This window comes from Pelophylax lessonae, assembly GCF_965119305.1.
Source record: "Pelophylax lessonae genome assembly, chromosome: 11".
NCBI lineage: Eukaryota > Metazoa > Chordata > Amphibia > Anura > Ranidae > Pelophylax > Pelophylax lessonae.
In genome coordinates, this window is record NC_138778.1 from 191,126,446 (window position 1) to 191,146,498 (window position 20,053).

Here is a 20,053-nt window from a genome sequence, read left to right on the forward strand (position 1 = left end):
TATCAGAAAACCCTACCCCATCAGATTTCCCTACCTACGTCATTTCCGGTGCAGGTTCGTCATGCATCAGCTGTAGCCGCGTCACACATCCTACGGCGCATGCGCAGAATAGGTAGGGAATTTTGATAACATCGTAAGAGGGTGAGGCAAAAGTCCTACTGCGCATGAGTGGGCGCATTCACACCAACGGATCGGGTAGCGGCATAACCGGAAATGACGGAGGTATGGAATTCTGATAGGGTATGGTATTCTGACAGAACACCGTAAAAGGTGGGTGTGGTTTGGACTTTTAATTCAAGATGTGCAATGAGATAAAGCTTTGAAATACTAGAAGATCTTCTACATATTCTGTTTCTTTTGCCCCCAGACAATCTGTGCATTCTACCCTTTACATGTTACCACATCAGGAGGTAAGTCTTTGGTGTGATAGACACAGAGCACCCTCAGAGCATCATGCCAAACTCTGGTATGACCTAAACTCCCTACAGCTGCCAAGAGACCATGCAACTGTACAAAGGAAGGAAGGGGTTAAAAGTAGAGGGTGTGGGGCTAAACTGCTACAGGGGGTGAAGCTGTGCAATAAACCCATTAGGCATTTGTGCAACAATCCAGTGCTAAAAGCAGGACTAAACCTATCAACAGCTGAAAAAAAACAATTAAATTCCAGGCATGCAGGGAATGCTGTCACAGTTGCTTGTGCTCTCAACCAAACTGTCAAACCATCAAATGGCTGGTGTCATAACTGATCACATGTGCAGCAGCATTGCAGTTGCAGAGGCTAAGATGGCAGCTTCCTTGGCTGAAAAGGATAGGAGGGTTTGGTTCCGCTTTAGCTGAGTAGGGTTTAGTTCTGCTTTAAATGTGGTTACAGGCAGTGAATGCACTCAGTGTGAAAACTCTTATAACTAGAGAAAAAAAAAAAAAAACTTGTGCCTCCCTTCTATAACCCACTTTCTTGCACTAAATCACTACCCGTGCAGTCAAACTGGACTTGCACATGCTTAAAGCGGAGTTCCACCCGCAAGGCTTCACTGCCGGGTTCCCTTACCAGCATTGGTGGCGGCAGCAACCGACAGCCGATGGAAACATGCGATGACGACATCGCTGAACTCCAGGACAGGTAAGTGTCCTAATATTAAAAGTCAGCACCTACAGTTTGAGTAGCTGCTGACTTTTAATTTTTGGAGGGGGGGGGGTGGAACTCCGCTTTAACTTCCAACTGCCCCTCCAACTACCCCATTTCACTTTGGGAGCAAGGAACAGAAGATCTGTGAGTTTCCACGTCCCCTATGTGACAGTTCGGGGTCAATCCAGGCGTGGTCATGACTGAAAGAAGAGCAAGTCATGTCCTCCCACTCCCTCCTTAAGTACCAGGTATTTGCTTTGATTACAGTTGCTGAAAAAAGTGGTGCAGAAATGCATGACAAGTATGTGCTGAGAAGGGGGGTATTAAAGAGAACCTGGTACTTTGCCCTGCACAGTTCTACTTTTTTAAGCCCAACAAGGCCTCTTACAGATCCCATTTGCACAGAAGGACCTACGGTGTCCTGAAGCCATTGAGAAACCTGGAAAGAGAATGAAACCTGCCCCATTCCACCCTACTTGCATCTGTTTGTTGGAGGAGTTCTGCTTTATCTTTAAAAAATAAGCTATATAAACGCACCTCATGCCATGGAAAGATGGGGTTATTTGCTCTGTGAGAGGGATTCATTTATATTTACAGAAAATATTGTGCAGGAGACATCTGAAAAAAAAAAAGCCTTTACAGACAGGAATCAGTCGACGGACTGCTCCAGGGAAGTGCTGCTGGTCAGGGGTCGTTTTGGCTCAGTGGCAGAAAAGAACCTGACGTCTTGGTCTCTATCCAGCTGCATGGCTTGTACGGTCTTCTCCACGGCCTCTAGGTGTGGGTGCCCCAGGCTGGTGAAATACGCTGGAGAAAATAGCATATGATTACAACTCCTAGCAAGTATAAGTGAAAACTACAGTCACTTTTTAAAGGACTGCTCCATCTGCTGCTTTCTACCTAGAATCTCTCTCCTCCTGCTGCATTCTTTGTCATGCAAAATACAAATAAATAAAATCTCTTGGGCCAGGTAAGGCCCCCTTGTATTGCCTTAACTAAGCTTCAGAAAACATGTCAAAAGTCCAGCAGTGTGGTCATCATGGGATCTATCCAATGATACAACAAATTGATGGGTATAATGGCGCTCCCAAAACTGATGACAGGTGGGCACATTGGAATCACAAATGTTACAAGAATAATCACAGTGAAAAATCTCAGGTTTATTAAAATCAGTAAAAACGGTATGAGGCACTATTGACAGCGGGGTGCATCCAGCAGTGAGGCAATAGAAGATTTCCCATCTTCTCGGCATCAGTGCTCCTGCTGTCCTTTCAGGATCTGGACAGGCATCCCCACCCTATCCCTGGGTCCATTCCAAAGGTATTGCCTCACTGCTGGATGCACCCCGCTATCAACAGTGCCTCATACCGTTTTTACTGATTTTAATAAACCTGAGATTTTTCACTGTGATTATTCTTGTAACATTTGTGATTCCAATGTGCCCACCTGTCATCAGTTTTGGGAGCGCCATTATACCCATCAATTTGTTGCGCCACATGTTTCTCAGCTAGGATCTGGGCATGGGTCGGCTGCAACCCTGACATGACTTACTGGCATTTGGTTAAAATCCGTCCATCCCACATAATCTGACACTACATTTTTTTGGGATCTCTGATGATTTGTTTTTCAGCGCCAGGATTTGCTGGTATGTCCATCCAATGATAAGAGGGGAGGGAGAAGGATCGGCAGAACTCCCCGTTTTAGGTTTAGTGCCGCAAGAATTTAAGAGCATGACAAGTCGCAGCCCATTGATTTCAATGGCACCCATTCCCATCTATGCGACTTTGAAAAGGTACTTGCACTACTTTGATGCAACTTTTGATGTGACTTTGTGTCCAAAGTCGCAAGACAAGTCACACTAGTGGAAACTGAGCTTTAATCTACATTTCCACTATTGCAATTTAGAGGGCGACTTTGATGCGACTTTTATCCAACTTTACACTCACTGGAAACAAAGTCACATCAAAGTAGTGCCCATTGGCACCTGTTCCCATCCATGCAACTTTAAAAATCAGCGACTTTGAAAAGGTACCTTCACCACTAGAATGCAACTTTTCATGTACCTTTTATCCTGAGTGTGTAAAGTTGGATCAAAGCTGCACTCAAATTCGCACTCCAAAGTCACATTCTAGCCTAGTGGCTACGTTTCCACTAGTGTGACTCTTAAGTTGTGGATCAAAGTCCCATCAAAGTAATGCAGGCACATTTTCAAAGTTGCTGATTTTCAAAGTCGCATAAATAGGAATGGGTGCCATTTAAATCAATGGGCTGTGACTCGTCATGTGACTTTATGTGTCCAAAGTCACATGACAAGTTGCACTAGTGGAAACGTAGCCTAAAACGCATTACTCACATGTAATGAGCGATAGAAATCGATCTGTATCCTTCTAAAACTTCAAAAATATTCCTTTATACCTTATTTCTTTCATATATTGTGCCGGTCAATGTAACGAGACTTTATGATCACTTTAAGCAAGCCATAGATGATGCAATTTTCTTTCCAACCATGGGTTGCAGAAAATAAAAATTACTTGATTCCCCCATCATCACAGTCATTGCTGATGGAGGAATTCCTCCTGGAGTGCTATTGTGTGCTGCTGGCGGGGAGCCTTCCCTGCCGGCAGAACACAAAGAGTACTACTGGTGGTTATAGCCTCCGGCAGTAATCACATGCAAAACATCTGACAGGCTGGTTGTACTGAAGTCAATTGATGGAATTACTTCAGTACGACCCACCTGCCCATAGATGCATCAAATCTTGTTTGGTCCCCACTGAACCAGCTGAGATTGGATCCATTGATGACAGGCTTTAGTCGATTGTAACTTACAGCACCAGATGGGACCCCCGGGGAAATGTTTCATGTCACTATCATTTGTTCCCTTATTTGTACCTTTTTCCAGAAGAGTCTGTTTAAGCGCCTTAGCCAGTAATACTCGCACATTGGGTACAGGGTCCGAGGCCAAGCTCAGAAGACTGGGGAGTAAGTGTGTAACAAACTGCTCGGCTGGCATACACTCCTCCTGCACCACCGCCTGTCAAACAAGAAACACAGCCATTAACATACAGGGAAAATTGTGTGTTATGTATACATGGTATTATTTATTTTGATCACAGCAAAACCATTTCTTCTTTCTTGCTGAACAGGGAAAATTCCTATGAATATTTTATATTTACAACATTCCACTAGCTGACAGGGAGCTCAAGGTAAAAGCAGGCTAATTTACACTTACATTGTGTATAGTCTGTGCTGTGATTAGACCTACACAGCAGGAGAAATCAGATTACACCACGCTGAATGACCTAGATGATGATAACACTATCTTTGCTCAGACCTTATCATCATCATTGTCAGTAGGATGCAAAGCTTCTATTACATTGGCTTCTGCTGCAACAGGGCAGATATGTTCTGCTTTCCTGGCTTAGACCTACTCACCGACGCCACCTAGAAGGTGCATCACGCATTGCATCTAAACTCTGTACACATTGAACTGGCATTTAAAAGAGGAGTGGACAATCTAAACAGGTTTGTTTCACAGAAATCATAATTTTGCTAAAATTATATATTGATTTTAAATACAGAGCGTAAAGTGCTTTATGGCATAATCTGGAGAGGACAGGTCCACTTTATAAGAGAATGGGTATGCATAGCTTGTGAAAGCAGTGTGTTAACCACTTCTGGACCGGAAGGATTTGCCCCCTTAATGACCAGGCCCTATTTTGCGATTCGTTTAACGGACAATTGTGTGGCCGTGCGACGCTGTACCTATATAAAATTGATGTCCTTTTTTTCCCACAAATAGAGCTTTCTTTTAGTGGTGTTTGATCACCTGTACAATTTTTATTTTTTGCGCTATAAACAAAAAAAGAGCGACAATTCCGGGGAAAAAAAAAACAATATTTTTAAAAATCTAAATTTTTTAACATTTTAAGCCAATTTGTATTCTGTTACATATTTTTGGTAAAAATCACAATAAGCGTATTTTGATTGGTTTGCGCAAAAGTTATTGCGTCTACTAACTACAGGAAAGATATTTATGTCATTTTTATAGTTTTTTTTTTTTTACCAGTAATGGCGGCGATCTGCGATTTTTTGCGGGACTGCGACATTGCGGAGGACAGATCGGACCCCTGACTGACATTTTTGACACTTTTGGGGGGGACCAGTGACATTACTACAGTAATCAGTGCTAAAAATATGCACTGTTACTGTAATAATGACACTGGCAGGGAAGGGGTTAACACTGTGGGTGAACAAGGGTTTAAATGTGTACCTAGGGGCATGTTTCTAACTGTGGGGGGATGGGCTTGTGAAATGATCACAGAGACCTGTGATCCTAAATAGAAGGATCACAGGGGCTCTGTCATCATTCCAGGGAGAAGAACGGTTAGCTGTGTTTATAACAGCTGACCGTTCTTCTCTCTCAGCAGGGAGCGATCGCGGGTGTCAGGCGGCAAGCGGAGGCGCCTGCCAGCTGCATCAGCTTACGCGCTGATGAGCTGGGGCGGGAGGGCACCGCCCGCGCGCTTGCCCCCTAGCTGCCTGTGCGCGACTGACGTATAGCTACGTCGGTTTGCCCAGGAGCAGCTGTCTGCCGCAGTATATCTGCGGCGGGTGGTCGTTAAGATAACTTTATTTTTATCTTTCCTACTCCTCTTCAGGGATTTCAGCCTTGCTCTACCAGTGAGCGCAGGGGCTTCAGGAGAGCTACACAGATGGGGGGGGGGAGACACCCGCCCAGCCAATCAGATCAGCCCATACAAACACTAGCGATCAATGAGGTGACAGGTGTCACACCAAATCACCCTCATATCGAAGAGAACTTTATGGTAAGAGAAGGAAGCCATTCTGTGGAAGTGGATGAGGAGATTACAGATTGTACATCAGAGGAGGAACAAGGAAATAAACAAATACTATGAGCTCAGAAATACCTGACAGATGAAAGCGAAGGCTTGCCTTCCCACCCATTTGTTTGAGTGTCGGAACTGAACAATCAGCTCGTTGATGAAGTTAATTCCTAACTCCGTCTCCCCATTAGAATAGAACTTTCGCAATATTGCCACAATCTGAAAAAATAAAACAACAACACAAAGTAATATAAAGATTTTTACAAAGGGTCTCTGAAAACAACTGAAAAAAAAAAAAAGCCAGGGTGACAATCACGGCAAGATTATTATTTTACACACAAGAAAAACTCAGAAAAATTCAGCTGCAGCATCCTCAGCCACTCAGTTACATGGACTGCACTTTTACAGAGACTGAACTAAAACTAACCAAATATAGCGCCATATTGGGGCTCTATATTTGGCAATGAGGTTCTGCTGCTGAGCGATTCCGGGTCGCCAGCAGCATTTTATGTGAGTTTTATGCGTTTTTTGGAAATGCTTTGTATTGAATGACCTAATAAACCTACTACACTATGATTATACTTCTGGGCTCTGGCTGAGCTGATTTATCTCCAGTTGGAACCTGTTAGGGTAACCTGACGGAAGATATCAATTTTTATGATACCCAGAGTGACCCATATAAGTGTTTTGGAGGCTTCCTTGCTGCTGCAATGGCAGCCATGACATCTGGTGAGTTTGCAATCCTTCTGGCGGTGGTGGCGGTGATACACGTTTGATTACCATCTATCTGCACTTTGAAACGGTCGCCTTATCACAGATTACTGCCATTTCTGACAACATGATGCATGGACATTCAGTTTTATATTATTGATCAATTTATATTTATTAGTATATTTGAATTTACATTTAAAATATGTTTGATTTAGTTTTTTGCGCTACACCTTTTTCTTATCTCTTATCTCTTCTTAGCCGCCTTGTTCTTTTTCAGCATACAGTGCAGAATCCTTTGCACCTTTTTTATATTTCACGTCCCCCCAGAGGCTGGTCAGATGCTTGTACAATGCTTTTGGCCTGTTTTGGGTCTGTTAGTACATGCATTTTATTATAATACATGGTGCTTAACTTACTACTTCACCAACATCATTCTCCTTAGGCTGGCCATACACGATTCAAATCTCGGCTGGTTCAGCAGGAAACCATTAATGGGCAGGCTGAATGTACTAAGTTGATCGATCAATCAATTTTGGTACAACCAGCCTGCCGGATACGCTTGCGATTATTCAAGTGGCTGCTATAGCCGCTAGCAATAATCATTGTCATCTTCCGGCAGGGACTGCATGATTTATATGGTTGAAAGATTCAGATCCGAATACGGTTTCCTGGAGTTGAGAGGTGCCAGGGTAAACTGTGGCTACCATCTATCCATCTTCTCTGGGATTTGTCCCTAAATGTGCTGTTAGACCTCATCATATCTGAGGTCTAAGGATCTGTTAAGCTGCTGCATGTCTGTTATGGTGGCTGAAGAAATCTGAATGCTATCTTCATATGAAGCAAAACATTAGCTGCAGGTCTCTCCTCCTTTTATACCCACTATTCTGCCCCTATCCTCAGCACATTTCCCTTTTTCATGTGCTATTGGGCATTTCACTAAAGACATGTGCTGTATAGGAATCAGCATGGCAACAACTGAATGTGAGGAGCATCAGACACAAGGCTGCACACAAGGACTACTGGCCAAATCAGTGGTACACCCCACCTCCTTCCTTATGCTTCTGCAATTCAATAGTCTAAAACAAAAACGACAGCAGAAGCTCTGGCTTTGACCTGTTGACTTTGCAGCAGGACAGGCAAGGCTTAGTGCCGGTTCACATTTGTGCGAGGCGGGAACGCTGCGGATATGCAGCGTGTTCCCGAATCGCATCTGCACCCCAGGCAGTTCACACTGCCATATGCGATACGCTGGGGGTGTCAATTAAGTGTTAACAACACCCCCAGATCAGATCAAATATCGCAGTGCGATCTGAAAGTTCGCACAGAATCGGATCGCACTAGTGTGAACCACCATGCGATCTGATTCTGCTGCGGACCAAAAAAAGGGTCCTGTGCGTGTTTTAGTGCGATTGTGGTGCGAATTCAACCATACAAACTTTATGGCTGAATTTGCACCACACAGAGATCGCATGTAATTTTAGAAGCAGTGCGCTCCGAATCACATGCGATCTCTGTGATCGCACAAACGTGAACCGGCACTTAAAGTGAGCTTCAGTAGAAATTGAATACCAGAGTATAGCTTGGACCTAAATTCCAAGGATATGGTGTAGGTTCTCAGCACCTATCTATGAAGGAATTAAGCCTCACCCCAGCTATGACATTTAACAGTCCAGTGCAAGAAGCGGCAGGACAGGGCTTAGTGCCAGGAGGGAGTGGGATTCCTTGATTGCACTCTTTAATTGATATAGAAGGAATCATCCTGGTTTAAGTATCTCTGTCACTGACAAATGTTAATCATTGTACTTATTTTCTTTCGCCCACTACCTCTCTTCATCATCTTCATTTCTGTATTGAGTCAAAAATGAGCAAGAAAACAGTTTAATTAATAAATAATTATAAAAACAATTACAGTCTTGAGCACCACTTACCAGTTTAAAAGAGATCCACCTGACCTCGGACACTTTGTCAGAGCACAGCGTCAGCGCTATGACTCGCAAATAGTCATAGATGTCTTTGGGACTGTATAGTTCTAGGATGAGGATCATCTGCCTGCAACAAAACCCACACAAAGATTTTTTTCAGTGCATTTTCAATAGTGCTCAGAGACAGCACCTCCTACTGGAGAGTAATTATCATTACAGCAAATATGACCAGACTAGTATTCAGGTAGCCAGTGATGGTGAGTTTATGTTTAAAGACCCATCTGCAAACCGCCTGTATGCCAGCAATGGAAAATTCTGTGCATTTTGGATTATTTCAAGCAAACCTGCAAGCATTTCAGGATAAAAAATTGACACTACAGGTGTCTAGCAGATTAGTTGGTGACTATTTAAAGACTGGGGGTGATCTGGTGTACTAACAACGACCAGCTTCTCTTGTCCACCCCTCTTGCCTTCCCCACATCACTACTAGATTAGTTAGATGACAATACCACTGAGAACACAGTGAAAAAATAATAGAAAGCAGTACTAGTTATTGTCTTCTATTCTTTCTATTTCCCTTTTCTGGGAACACCTTAACCACTTTATTACTGGGCACTTTCAGGCCAATTGTCAGCTTTCAATGCTGTCGCACTTTGAATGACAATTACATGGTCATGCAACACTGTGCCCAAAATGTTTATTTATTTTTTTAGACAGATTTTGTTTTGTCTGGTATTTAATCATCACTGGGGTTTTTGTTTTTTCTGCTAAACGAAAAAAAAAAAAAAAAAAAAAATGATGAAAAAAAAAAAAACCCCAACAACAATGTAAGTAGTTTTTCTTCTTCACTAATGTGCACTGAGACTGCTCTGATGGGCACTGGTGAGGCTGCACTGATAGGCGGCACTGATGAGCACTGAAAAGCTGCACTGGTGGGGCTGCACTGATGATCAGTGCTCCGATTATCGACATAAATGTGCCCTGTCAGCCTTGCCGTTATTGGCTCTCCTTTCCTCACACAGTGACAGCTGATAACCGGCAAGTTAGTTTATATGTGATCAGCTGTAATGGGCCTTTACCTTAATCTTTGTTCAGCTGTATCCAAAGAACACAGTGGTCACAGAGCGCACCGATGGCGTGTTGTACGAGGACACCCTCCCTGAAGTGAGAGCCACACTCTAGCCGTCTTTCGGTTATGGCGCAGTATTGAAGTGGTTAACACCACCTTTGTGATCGATACATATATATCATTATCTATGAATTATTCTGTTCCTTTTTGTCTGTACAGGCTTTTGAAGTATCTATTGTCAAATGAAAAAATAACTATACAAAATTCCCACACCCACACTGAATTTAGTCATCTGGACACAGAATTGGCAAAAACTGGATTTTTGACTTACCGTAAAATCCATTTCTCTGATGTTCATTGATGGGACATATTGGGTTATACTGCTCCCTAAAGGAGTAGGACACTAAGCAGAAAAAAAATTATGGATATACCCATGGGCAGTCCCAGGGGGTATACTCCCTCTCTCTGCTATAGGCACTCAGTTCTGTAACAAGCAGTGTCAGGAGAATAAGAACTCCACAGAGGGGTGGGTGCTGTGTCCGTCAATGAACATTAGAGAAATGGATTTTACGGTAAGTCAAAAATCCCATTTTCTATTTCGTTAATTGACGGACACAGCTCCTGATCTTCATAACCATTGGGACGTCCCAAAGCAGTGTTAAACATGAAGGGTGGGAACAACCAAAAAATTCCCAAGGCTAAACATTATCCAACCAGGCAACAGGTGCTCATCCAAACAACCGGAGCCCACCTGAAAAAAAACAAACAAAAAAAAAGGAGGATCAGGTTCTCTTAAACAGCAGCCTGCAAAACCTTGAGGCCAAAAGAAGCATCCGCAGATCCCAACACATCCACTTTATAAAACTTTTTATAAGTGTGCACCAACTATCTACCAGGTGGCTGCCTTGCAAACCTGCGTCACTGACGCCTGATGACGGAAAGCCCAGGAGGCGCTAAGCACCCTAGTAGAGTGTGCCTCTTCAGGGAAAGGAGGAACCTGACCCCTGATGGAATAGGACTGAACCACCGTCTGTCTGATTCATCTGGAAATGGTCGTAGAGGAAGTGGACAACCCTTTCCGAGGTCCATCCATGAGCACAAATAGAGTCTGACTTCCTGAAAGACTCCGTAGCTGCCAGGTACACCCTAATTGTCCGCACCACATCCAAGGCATGCAGGCAATTTCCTTCGGATGTTTAGGCCTGGGACACAGGGAAGGCAACACAATGTCATCATGCAAATTAAAATAAGAGACAACATTTGGGAGGAATGATGGACAGGGGCGAAGAACCACCTTATCCCTGTGAATCACCAGGTAAAGTGAACGACAGGATAATGCCGCCAGTTTCGACACCCTGCGCACAAAAGTGATAGCCACTTAAAAGGCCACCTTCTGAGACAACCTAAGCAGGGGAATCTCCCGAATATTTTCAAAAGGAGGCTTCTGCAGAGCTGAAGACTCCCTGAAGAAAGGTACGCACCAGGGAGTGTGTGGTCAAAGGTCCTTGGAAGAAGACCGCCAAAGCCGACACCTGGCCCTTGATGGTATTGATGGTACTCAGGGCGCATTTCTGTTCAACCCCCCGCTGAAGGAAGGTTAAGATCCGAGCCACAGAGAAGGAGCAAGCAGTAACCCCAAGAGACCCACACCACGCAATGTACGTCTCCCAATTCTGATGGTAGATCTTCCTAGAAGTAGATTTCCTAGCTTATAACAGGGAAGGAATCATCGACTCAGATAAACCCCTATCCTTCAGCACCAAGCCTTTAAAGCCACCAACTGTAAAGCAGGATGGAAGATCGGTCCTTGGGACAGAAGATCCTCCCTGAGAGGAAGCTTCCAAGGAACGTTGGCGACCAGCCGCACCAGATCGGCGTACAAAGCCTAGTACGAAGCCAGTCCGGAGCCACTAAGATGACCGGAATCCCTTCTGCCGCGATCCAGCATAGGAGTCTGGGCAGAAGCTTGAGAGGAGGGAAGGCGTATATCAGCCGATACTGAATGTTTACTATCGCAGAATGCTTACTGAGAACGCCTCCCCAGCCGGACAGGCTGGCATCTGTGGTGACCACTGTCCAATACAAGGGGATGAAGTATTTCCCCAGCGGAAGCGCCGGAGAACGAAGCCACCTTATCCAGAGACTGGGGAGTCTTGTCCCATTTGGTCAAAATCTCCTTTTGCAGGGACCTCGTATGGAACTGTAAAAACGGAACCGCCTTGAAGGTAGACACCATCAGGCCCAGCACCCGCATGCAGGTCCGGAGGGACAACCATCTGTTGGACAGCAAGAGACGAATTGCAGTCTGAAATTTCCGGAGTTTGTCCAGAGGGAGGAGCACTCTGGCTAATGCCAAGTCCAGAGTCAGGCCCAAATAGTCCAGCTTCGTTTACGGAACCAGAGTAGACTTCTGAAAGTTCAGAATCCAGCCGAACTCCCGCAGAGTCCAGATTGTGATCTCCAGGTTGTCCACTAGAGCAGAGGGAGACTCTGCTCGCAGAAGGAATTCGTCCAAGTAGCCCAGTACCACGATCCCCCGCTGGCATAGCAAGGCTAACACTTTCGTGAAGACCCGAGGAGCAGAGGCGAGAACAAAGGGTAACGCCACAAACTGGTAATGCTTCTCTCCCACAGCAAAGCGGAGAAAATGCTGGTGAATGGCACATATTGCAATGTGAAGGTAGGTATCATTGATATCAAGAGGCGAGGAAATCCCCCTAACGCAGGGATGCCACCATCGTTCGAATGGACTCCATTCTGAACTTCTGTACTCGCACAAAGCAGTTTAGCGCCTTGAGGTATAGGATTGGACGCACTTTGCCTTCCTTCCTGGGGACTGTGAACAGGTTTGAGTAAAAACCCTGACAACGTTCCGAAGTCGGTACCGAGACAATAACCTCTTGAAGGAGCAGGTCTTGTACCGCCCCAAACAGGCCCTGTAAGTGGTCTGGGGACAGGTGCAAGTTGGAAGGAAAAACCTTGCCGGGGGACAAGAGTGAAACCCGATCTTGTAGCCGGACCGAATGACTTTGTGGACCCACTTGTTTTGCACTAGGGAAGTCCACGGGTCCAGAAACTAACAACGATGTCCCCCCCACCCCTGATACGGGTGAGGGCGTACCTTCATGCTAAAGGAGCCCTGTCCAGGGGTCTGGAGAAGCCCGATCTTGGCTTGCCAGAACAGGTTCGTTTGGATCATCCTGAACTGGCCCTGAAAGGCTTCGAGCCCTTGTCAGTCGACCCTGAGGGACGAAAAAACTTCTTATGAGCTAAGAAGGAAGCCTCACGTCTATGACAAGGTTCCTTGCCCTTATTAGCCTGTGGAAGAAAAGTACAAATCGCCCCCTGTGAGACCCTTAATTATGTCATCCAGGGTAGCTCCAAACAGGCGATCTCCTTGGAAAGGAAGATCAGTCAAGGTCTTTTCTGAAGTCTGATCCGCAGACCAGCACTTGAGCCAAAAGACCACTGCCAAAACAGAGAGGCATCACAGATAAACCGCAGCCCCTGGATCAGCTGGTCTGCCAGCTCGGCAAAGGCAATGGGGAGCTGTTCTCCCTCCAGGTCATGGCGTAAGAGCTTAGCCCACTCAGTCAGAGCTTGCGACACCAGGGCAATGGTGAATACCGGTCTCATTGCCGAACCAGCCAGAGTGTACATATGGTGGGCCACAGCCTCCACCTTCCGGTCAGCCGGATCCTTAAAGAGGTTGTAAACCCAAAAAATGTTTATTTTTTTTTCTTCAACCTGAAAGAGAAACACATAATGAGCTAGTATGCATCCCATACTAGCTCATTATGAAATACTCACCTTAAAACGAGCTCCCGCCGTGCCGCCCGCTTACCTCTATGACGGGCGACATGTTCAGTCGCCCGTCTACCGGGATCGCGCCATCCGGCCATCTGATTGGCCGGAGCCGCGGTGACATCACTCCCGGCAACAGCGGCCGTTCCTTCAGAGCGCATGCGCCAGTGATGTCACTGGCTGCATGTAAGGTAAATATCTCCTAAATGGTACATGTTTAGGTGATATTTACAGTACCTATAGGTAAGCCTTATCATAGGCTTACCTATAGGTAAAAGTTGCAGAGGAGGGTTTACTTCCTCTTTAAAGGCCAGGGACTCTTCAACCAGAATCATGGTTGCCTTGTTTAATCTGGAAACCGGAGGGTCCACCACCGGTGGCACAGTTCACTTTTTAAGAAGGGACTCCTCATAGGGGTATCGCCTAGTAAAGTGCTTAGGGACCCCACGGGGACGCTTTGGTTGTCCCCACTCTTTAGCAACATTCCGGCCAAAATAGGCAGGGAAAGGAAACACCTTTGCTGCTCTGGATGGCTTGTGAGTGGCAAAGGGTACCTGCACCTCCCTCGCAGCTTCAGCTGCATCCTCCATCCTCAGGGTCTCACGCACAAATACAATCAGTGCATCCAGCAGCGCTTTTTCGTGCGCGGTCGTAGACATGGAGGAATCATCCTCACTATCAGAGGATTGACGACGGGTGGTTGCAGACCCAGCAGGGTGATCCGCGTCTGCGGCAGACGAATCAGATTCAGGATCAGATGAGGCAGGGGAAGGCGAGGGGCTTTTTGCTAGCCTGTCGCCTACAAGCCACCTCCACCCAGGACACAAGGGAATCCAATACCGCATTCGGTGCATGGATGGATGGTTGGGACTCAGAGAGCCCCGCAGCCTCAGAGAGGGGAATCAGGTGGGGAAATGTGCTCCAAAAACTCACCAGGGGGACCCCACAAAAAAGTGTAAAACACTAAGGGGCAACCCCCACCATGCTGGCAGCACCACCCGGTCGCCAGGCGGTGACCTAAGCAGAGAGGGAGGCCAGGTGATCCTAAGCAGAGAGGGAGGCTCACCACGCACAGAGTCAAGCACCTGCAGCTACCAGGATAATCTGCACTACACATCCGGCGATCAAGAAGTAAAATGATCAAAGAGTCAGCACCAGGGGATGAGGGGGGGCTCCCACAGCCAAAATCACAGGGCTCCACTGTCGTGGCCAGTGCTATTTTCAATGGCAAGCCACAGCAAAACGGCCGCCAGACTACACAAACATGGCTGCCATGTACAGAACACACAGGCTACAACAAAATGGTGGCACCACGAGGCATACAGGGACCCAGGATTGGGAGACCAGTCCGCAAGGATAGATCCAGGCAGGACGGGGGGCCCAGGCAAGAGCCCCCAACAGGTGCAACCCCCCCCCCCCCTGCACAGTCGATCATCCCCGCACAGCGAACCCCCCCGGCACCCATCACCAGTCAGTGTCCTCCCCAGGAAAGTGGCCAGACCACCCAGTATATGTGGAAAAGGAGGGGAGCAGGATGAGGGACTCAGCAAGAGGGGGTGCCTGCGGGAAGGAGGGGAGCCCGGGGGTCTGACCGTCTCAAGGAGGGGCCCATGTCCACCCCAAAACCCACCAGGGGGAGAGGGGGGACAGCTACCCACTATACCTGGAACCAGACGGGCATCACTCCAGACAGAACCCCCTCTCCATCGAAATGGGGGGGGGGGGGGCTGTCGGCCAGGAGGAACGCTGCGACTTGGGTCAACTCCAGGTCGTATGCGACCTCGCAAGGCGTTTAACTCGCAGGCCAGCCTCCCGTCGAGTGGGGCTATGTTGCAGCCGACCTAACACGGAGCTGAGATCTGTGCGCACTCGCTGGCCAGACTGGGGTGACCACTAGATCTAGATTATCCAACCTATCGCCCAATTCGGCAGTTGATTGTGGATCTCACGGGAAAAATCCAGGAGGAAAAAATGTGCTATCTAAAACATTTTGCCAGGACCAAAGATCCCAGCAAGGAACTAGGTCCCTACTCCTGACTAAGCAGAAAAAAACTGAGTGGCTATAGCAGAGAGAGGGAGTATACCCCCTGGGACTGCCCATGGGTGTAGCCAGATTTTTTTTCTGCCTAGTGTCCTACTCCTGTAGGGGGCAGTATAACCAATTGGTTTTGAATACCAGGAGCTGTGTCCGTCAATGAACGAAAGAGAAAAAACGCGTTTATTTAAATTGAGGATATTGTTTTCCATTACAGTTTATCACATTCATTATTGTAGTGCACTCTTTTATCCCACTGTTAAAAAAATTAAATTAAATAAAATCTTTGCTATTAATAATCTGATTGTCTGTGAATACAAACTGCAGAGCCATGTGGGTATACAGGGCAGGTATTCCCACTTGTATGTTTCAGGTGTTTCTTGGAAATGCACTTAATGACCCCATTCCTGCAGAGCATTCCCATATAATACAATTGTCACTCACTCTGCTAATTCGTATCGGAACCTCCAGTTGCGGATGTTATCAGTGGTCAGGAACTCCTGTAGTTGATAGAGGTAATCTCGCCTCATGTCTGCGTGAAGGAGCTTCAGAGAAACAGATAATTCAAATTCATTTACAATCATCTCTTTAATCTATCACACAGCATATATCAACAGTAAATTATAACTTAAAGGCCCAGTCCACCTTTCTAGAAAAATTTTACAAATGCACAAACAATGTATTAAAAGAAAACGGGCATTTATCAAATTTTTCATTCAAGCGTCCAGAGCATTGCAACCAAAATCAGTGATTATTGGGTGCAATGCACAGGCTTTTGCTTTGTTCACACCAAGCCCCAGGTCTGTATGGAGGTAAACTCCTTCTGTTATGAGGCTGAAGACGTAAACAATGGTCTTCAGGTGCAATTACATCACCAACCTACTGCCATCACCATCTTCTGGGTAACTCTGTGACGGTGGAAGATGGGACTTGTAGTATTCCCATTGACTGAGTCGTGCCAAATTTAAATAATGACAACATGGATAAAGAAGCACCCCATGATTCAGGTAAGTGGGTGGTGGTGGAGGAAGCGTAACATGAAACATGGTATCAAAAGGTGGACTATTGCTTTAAATCAGAAGAGACATTTGGTATGTTTATCCTAGCAATTAGTGTCCTAAAGTGACCCTGCAAGCTCCTTAACCACTTGACACTTGCATGTCTCTTCTGCAATAAAAAGCTTGCCTGCCTGCTTACAGTGAATAACAGTCAAACGTTGGTTCTGCTTTAAATTACATTTTGAATATGAGGCGAGATGACCCAGGGCTTAGTAAGGGAAAATTTCCAATGGGGTCACAAAGAGATTTAAAAACCTGAAAGAAAATGGAACTCTTCCCCACTGTATCTAAACCTAAATAAAATGATTAAAATAGATTGTTTCTGTTTTAGGCAAAGTAGGGGTCGTGCATAATTCCCAGGTGACTCTTTGCAGATATACTTTTTATGGGTACAGTTACAGAACCCAAAAAAAGGAAATTTCCCCATACCCCTGAGACAGTGGTAACATGCTGTGCCCGGCTTTTCAGCTGGGCTACTGTTATCACTGAACCAAAAGTTCCATATATATTCCTTTGAAGAGTGACAGATACAGAAATACTGTAATATTATCTTTCTGGTGAATTCTACATCATTACAGCATTAAAAACCAAATATTTTATATGAAGAGCTACATATTGGGCACAGGTAAATTTGATTTTTTGTCCCATTTTACATCAATCTGCATGACACCTTACCACAATTTACTGGTGATTCTCACATTACCTTAAGAAAGTCATACAAATGCTTTAGGACACCAATGCGCACTTCATCCAAGTCTTTCAGGAAGCCGTTGAAAATGGGGACCAGATCAGCAGCAGTAAGTTTATCTCCGAGAATGACTGCCAGCTCATGGATGGAAAATGCAAGCGTTCGTCGCACCTTCCACTGAAAAGACAGACAAGACAAGCTTATCCCATATCAGTTATTTTCACCTACAATGTGAATTTTTACAGAACACATGATGCTAATATGACAACTGGTTGTACAGTTCTTGTATGAAGTTTAGTTTAGATTCCTCAATGAGCCATTTCTAAAGATGTGTCAAACAGAATAAATATATAAATAAATATGTAGTGGTTTTGTTCATAAAGTGCTCAGACAGAATAGAATAAATAAATAAAAAGTGGTTTTATTTATTATTATAAAGTGCTCAAGTGTTTGGTAGTCAGAGGGCACGGTAAGTATTTGACCTTTGACAATTACCCATACAGGAATAAAAAAGTGCTGGTGCAAATAAATAAATTAGAAAACCAATATACAAAAACCAGTGAATTTTATTAAAGAGTAACAGACTGCTGTTAAATGACGTGTTGAACCAGTGATGATCGTGATGAATTCATGAAATAAAATAGTATAGATACCGATAAAAAAATCGTGGATTAAACCAAATGCCTGTTGGTGTACAGCGTGATGTGCCAATAATAGTGGTGATGTAAGTTCATATAATCAAAGTAAATAAGTGAATGCCACCGATTCCAACTTTTCCTTGTTGGCGGAAAAAATGTGCAGTGATATAAGCCAGTATTTAAAAGCAAAGAGGTCAAAGGTGCAATCACCAGTGTGGCCACTTGGTGTCGCACTTTGCATACAACCTGTTTAAAGTATTGGGACCAATATAGGTGTTCAGGGGTTCCTTTGCCACGGTCTCACTCTTGTTGGTCCTCAAAGATAAAGAGAGAGAGGGGGGACCCCTTAGTGTGGTATACAGTACCAATCCAAAAATTGGGGGTAGTAACTCACAGTTTGGCTGTCCGCGATCAGTAGAAAGGGAGCCGTGAAGCTTCCGCATTCCACGGCCCTAGCTCCAAAACCCGGAAGTGACATGATGACGTATGACTCCACCCTACGCGTTTCGTCAGAGGACGTCTGCTGGAGCTAGGGCCGTGGAACGCGGAACTTCCCGGCTCCCTTTCTACTGATCGCGGACAGCCAAACTGTGAGTTACTACCCCCAATTTTTGGATTGGCACTGTATACCACACTAAGGGGTCCCCCCTCTCTCTCTTTATCTTTGAGGACCAACAAGAGTGAGACCGTGGCAAAGGAACCCCTGAACACCTATATTGGTCCCAATACTTTAAACAGGTTGTATGCAAAGTGCGACACCAAGTGGCCACACTGGTGATTGCACCTTTGACCTCTTTGCTTTTAAATACTGGCTTATATCACTGCACATTTTTTCCGCCAACAAGGAAAAGTTGGAATCGGTGGCATTCACTTATTTACTTTGATTATATGAACTTACATCACCACTATTATTGGCACATCACGCTGTACACCAACAGGCATTTGGTTTAATCCACGATTTTTTTATCGGTATCTATACTATTTTATTTCATGAATTCATCACGATCATCACTGGTACACCACGTCATTTAACAGCAGTCTGTTACTCTTTAATAAAATTCACTGGTTTTTGTATATTGGTTTTCTAATTTATTTATTTGCACCAGCACTTTTTTATTCCTGTATGGGTAATTGTCAAAGGTCAAATACTTACCGTGCCCTCTGACTACCAAACACTTGAGCACTTTATAATAATAAATAAAACCACTATTTATTTATTTATTCTATTCTGTCTGAGCACTTTATGAACAAAACCACTACATATTTATTTATATATTTATTCTGTTTGGCACATTATCACTTGAAAGGTAGCGCCGTATCAACCTCTGCACTTTAATCTCTTAACCCTTTCTTAGGGTTGGTTGTTGGCAGCTTACACCTATTTTTTTAAACACATCCACTGCAAACTCCATAGCGCTGGTCACCTCTTGCATATTTCTATTTCTAAAGATGGCTCGGGCCTGGGGATGAATGATTTTTCCCAGTTTTCCAGCCGTCTTGTTTTCAGTGTCCAGCTTCCTAGTGGAGGACCTAATATCCTTCAGCTCTGATGGGTCATCCAATGAGTGCTTAAAGGATTTTTCTTCAATTAAAGATTTATCCATGATCACATATTTCAGTTTACAGTATATTATGGGTTTAAAAGGATAAATTAATTTTTTATTAAAAAAAATAATAAATGCACATTTTTTGGCATACATAAAAGAATGTTTATGTATTTATTTTTTTTCTAATGTCAGATACACTTGGGCCAGTTTGGAGGGAACCAGATTACTCTCGGCTCATGTGTACAGCTCGCTGTTGGACATAAACTAGTCTTCTGTTGAACGGCATGCTGGAAAACCACCATATGATTGGCATCCGATCAGGGCTTACAGCCGAGCAATTATTATTGTGTCCTGGCAGATGGGGTGGCAGAACACAATAGCACAGCGGGGGAGATTGCTGTACCAACATCACTTGTGATAGTATAGCGATCTGTCAGTTTTTTTTTTCATTCAGACCAAATTATAACGTGTACTCTGTATAAGCAGTCAGTAGAGAACTGAACCTACGATCATCAGATGGCGGGTGCAATCCCAGGCTCCAGCAGACTCTCTATAGCTGTCTGCCCAGACCTCCCATAAGGGCAGATAAGTTACCGAATTGCAGGAAGA

At 44.9% G+C, this 20,053-nt stretch overlaps 1 protein-coding gene across 1 annotated transcript in view; it reads right to left on the reverse strand.

Moving 5' to 3' along the window:
• Positions 1-1,512: 1,512 nt before the first annotated feature.
• LOC309566312 (serine/threonine-protein phosphatase 4 regulatory subunit 1-like) overlaps positions 1,513-20,053 on the reverse strand; it is a 106,834-nt gene continuing 88,293 nt past the window's right edge. The window contains exons 15-20 of the mRNA XM_082271419.1: positions 17,275-17,436; positions 15,958-16,058; positions 8,612-8,732; positions 6,057-6,191; positions 4,018-4,159; positions 1,513-1,933 (exon numbers count right to left, since the gene is read on the reverse strand). Of these exons, the coding sequence (XP_082127545.1) occupies positions 1,776-1,933; positions 4,018-4,159; positions 6,057-6,191; positions 8,612-8,732; positions 15,958-16,058; positions 17,275-17,436 (819 nt within the window). The 3' untranslated portion in view covers positions 1,513-1,775. The remainder of the gene's footprint in view (positions 1,934-4,017; positions 4,160-6,056; positions 6,192-8,611; positions 8,733-15,957; positions 16,059-17,274; positions 17,437-20,053) is intronic.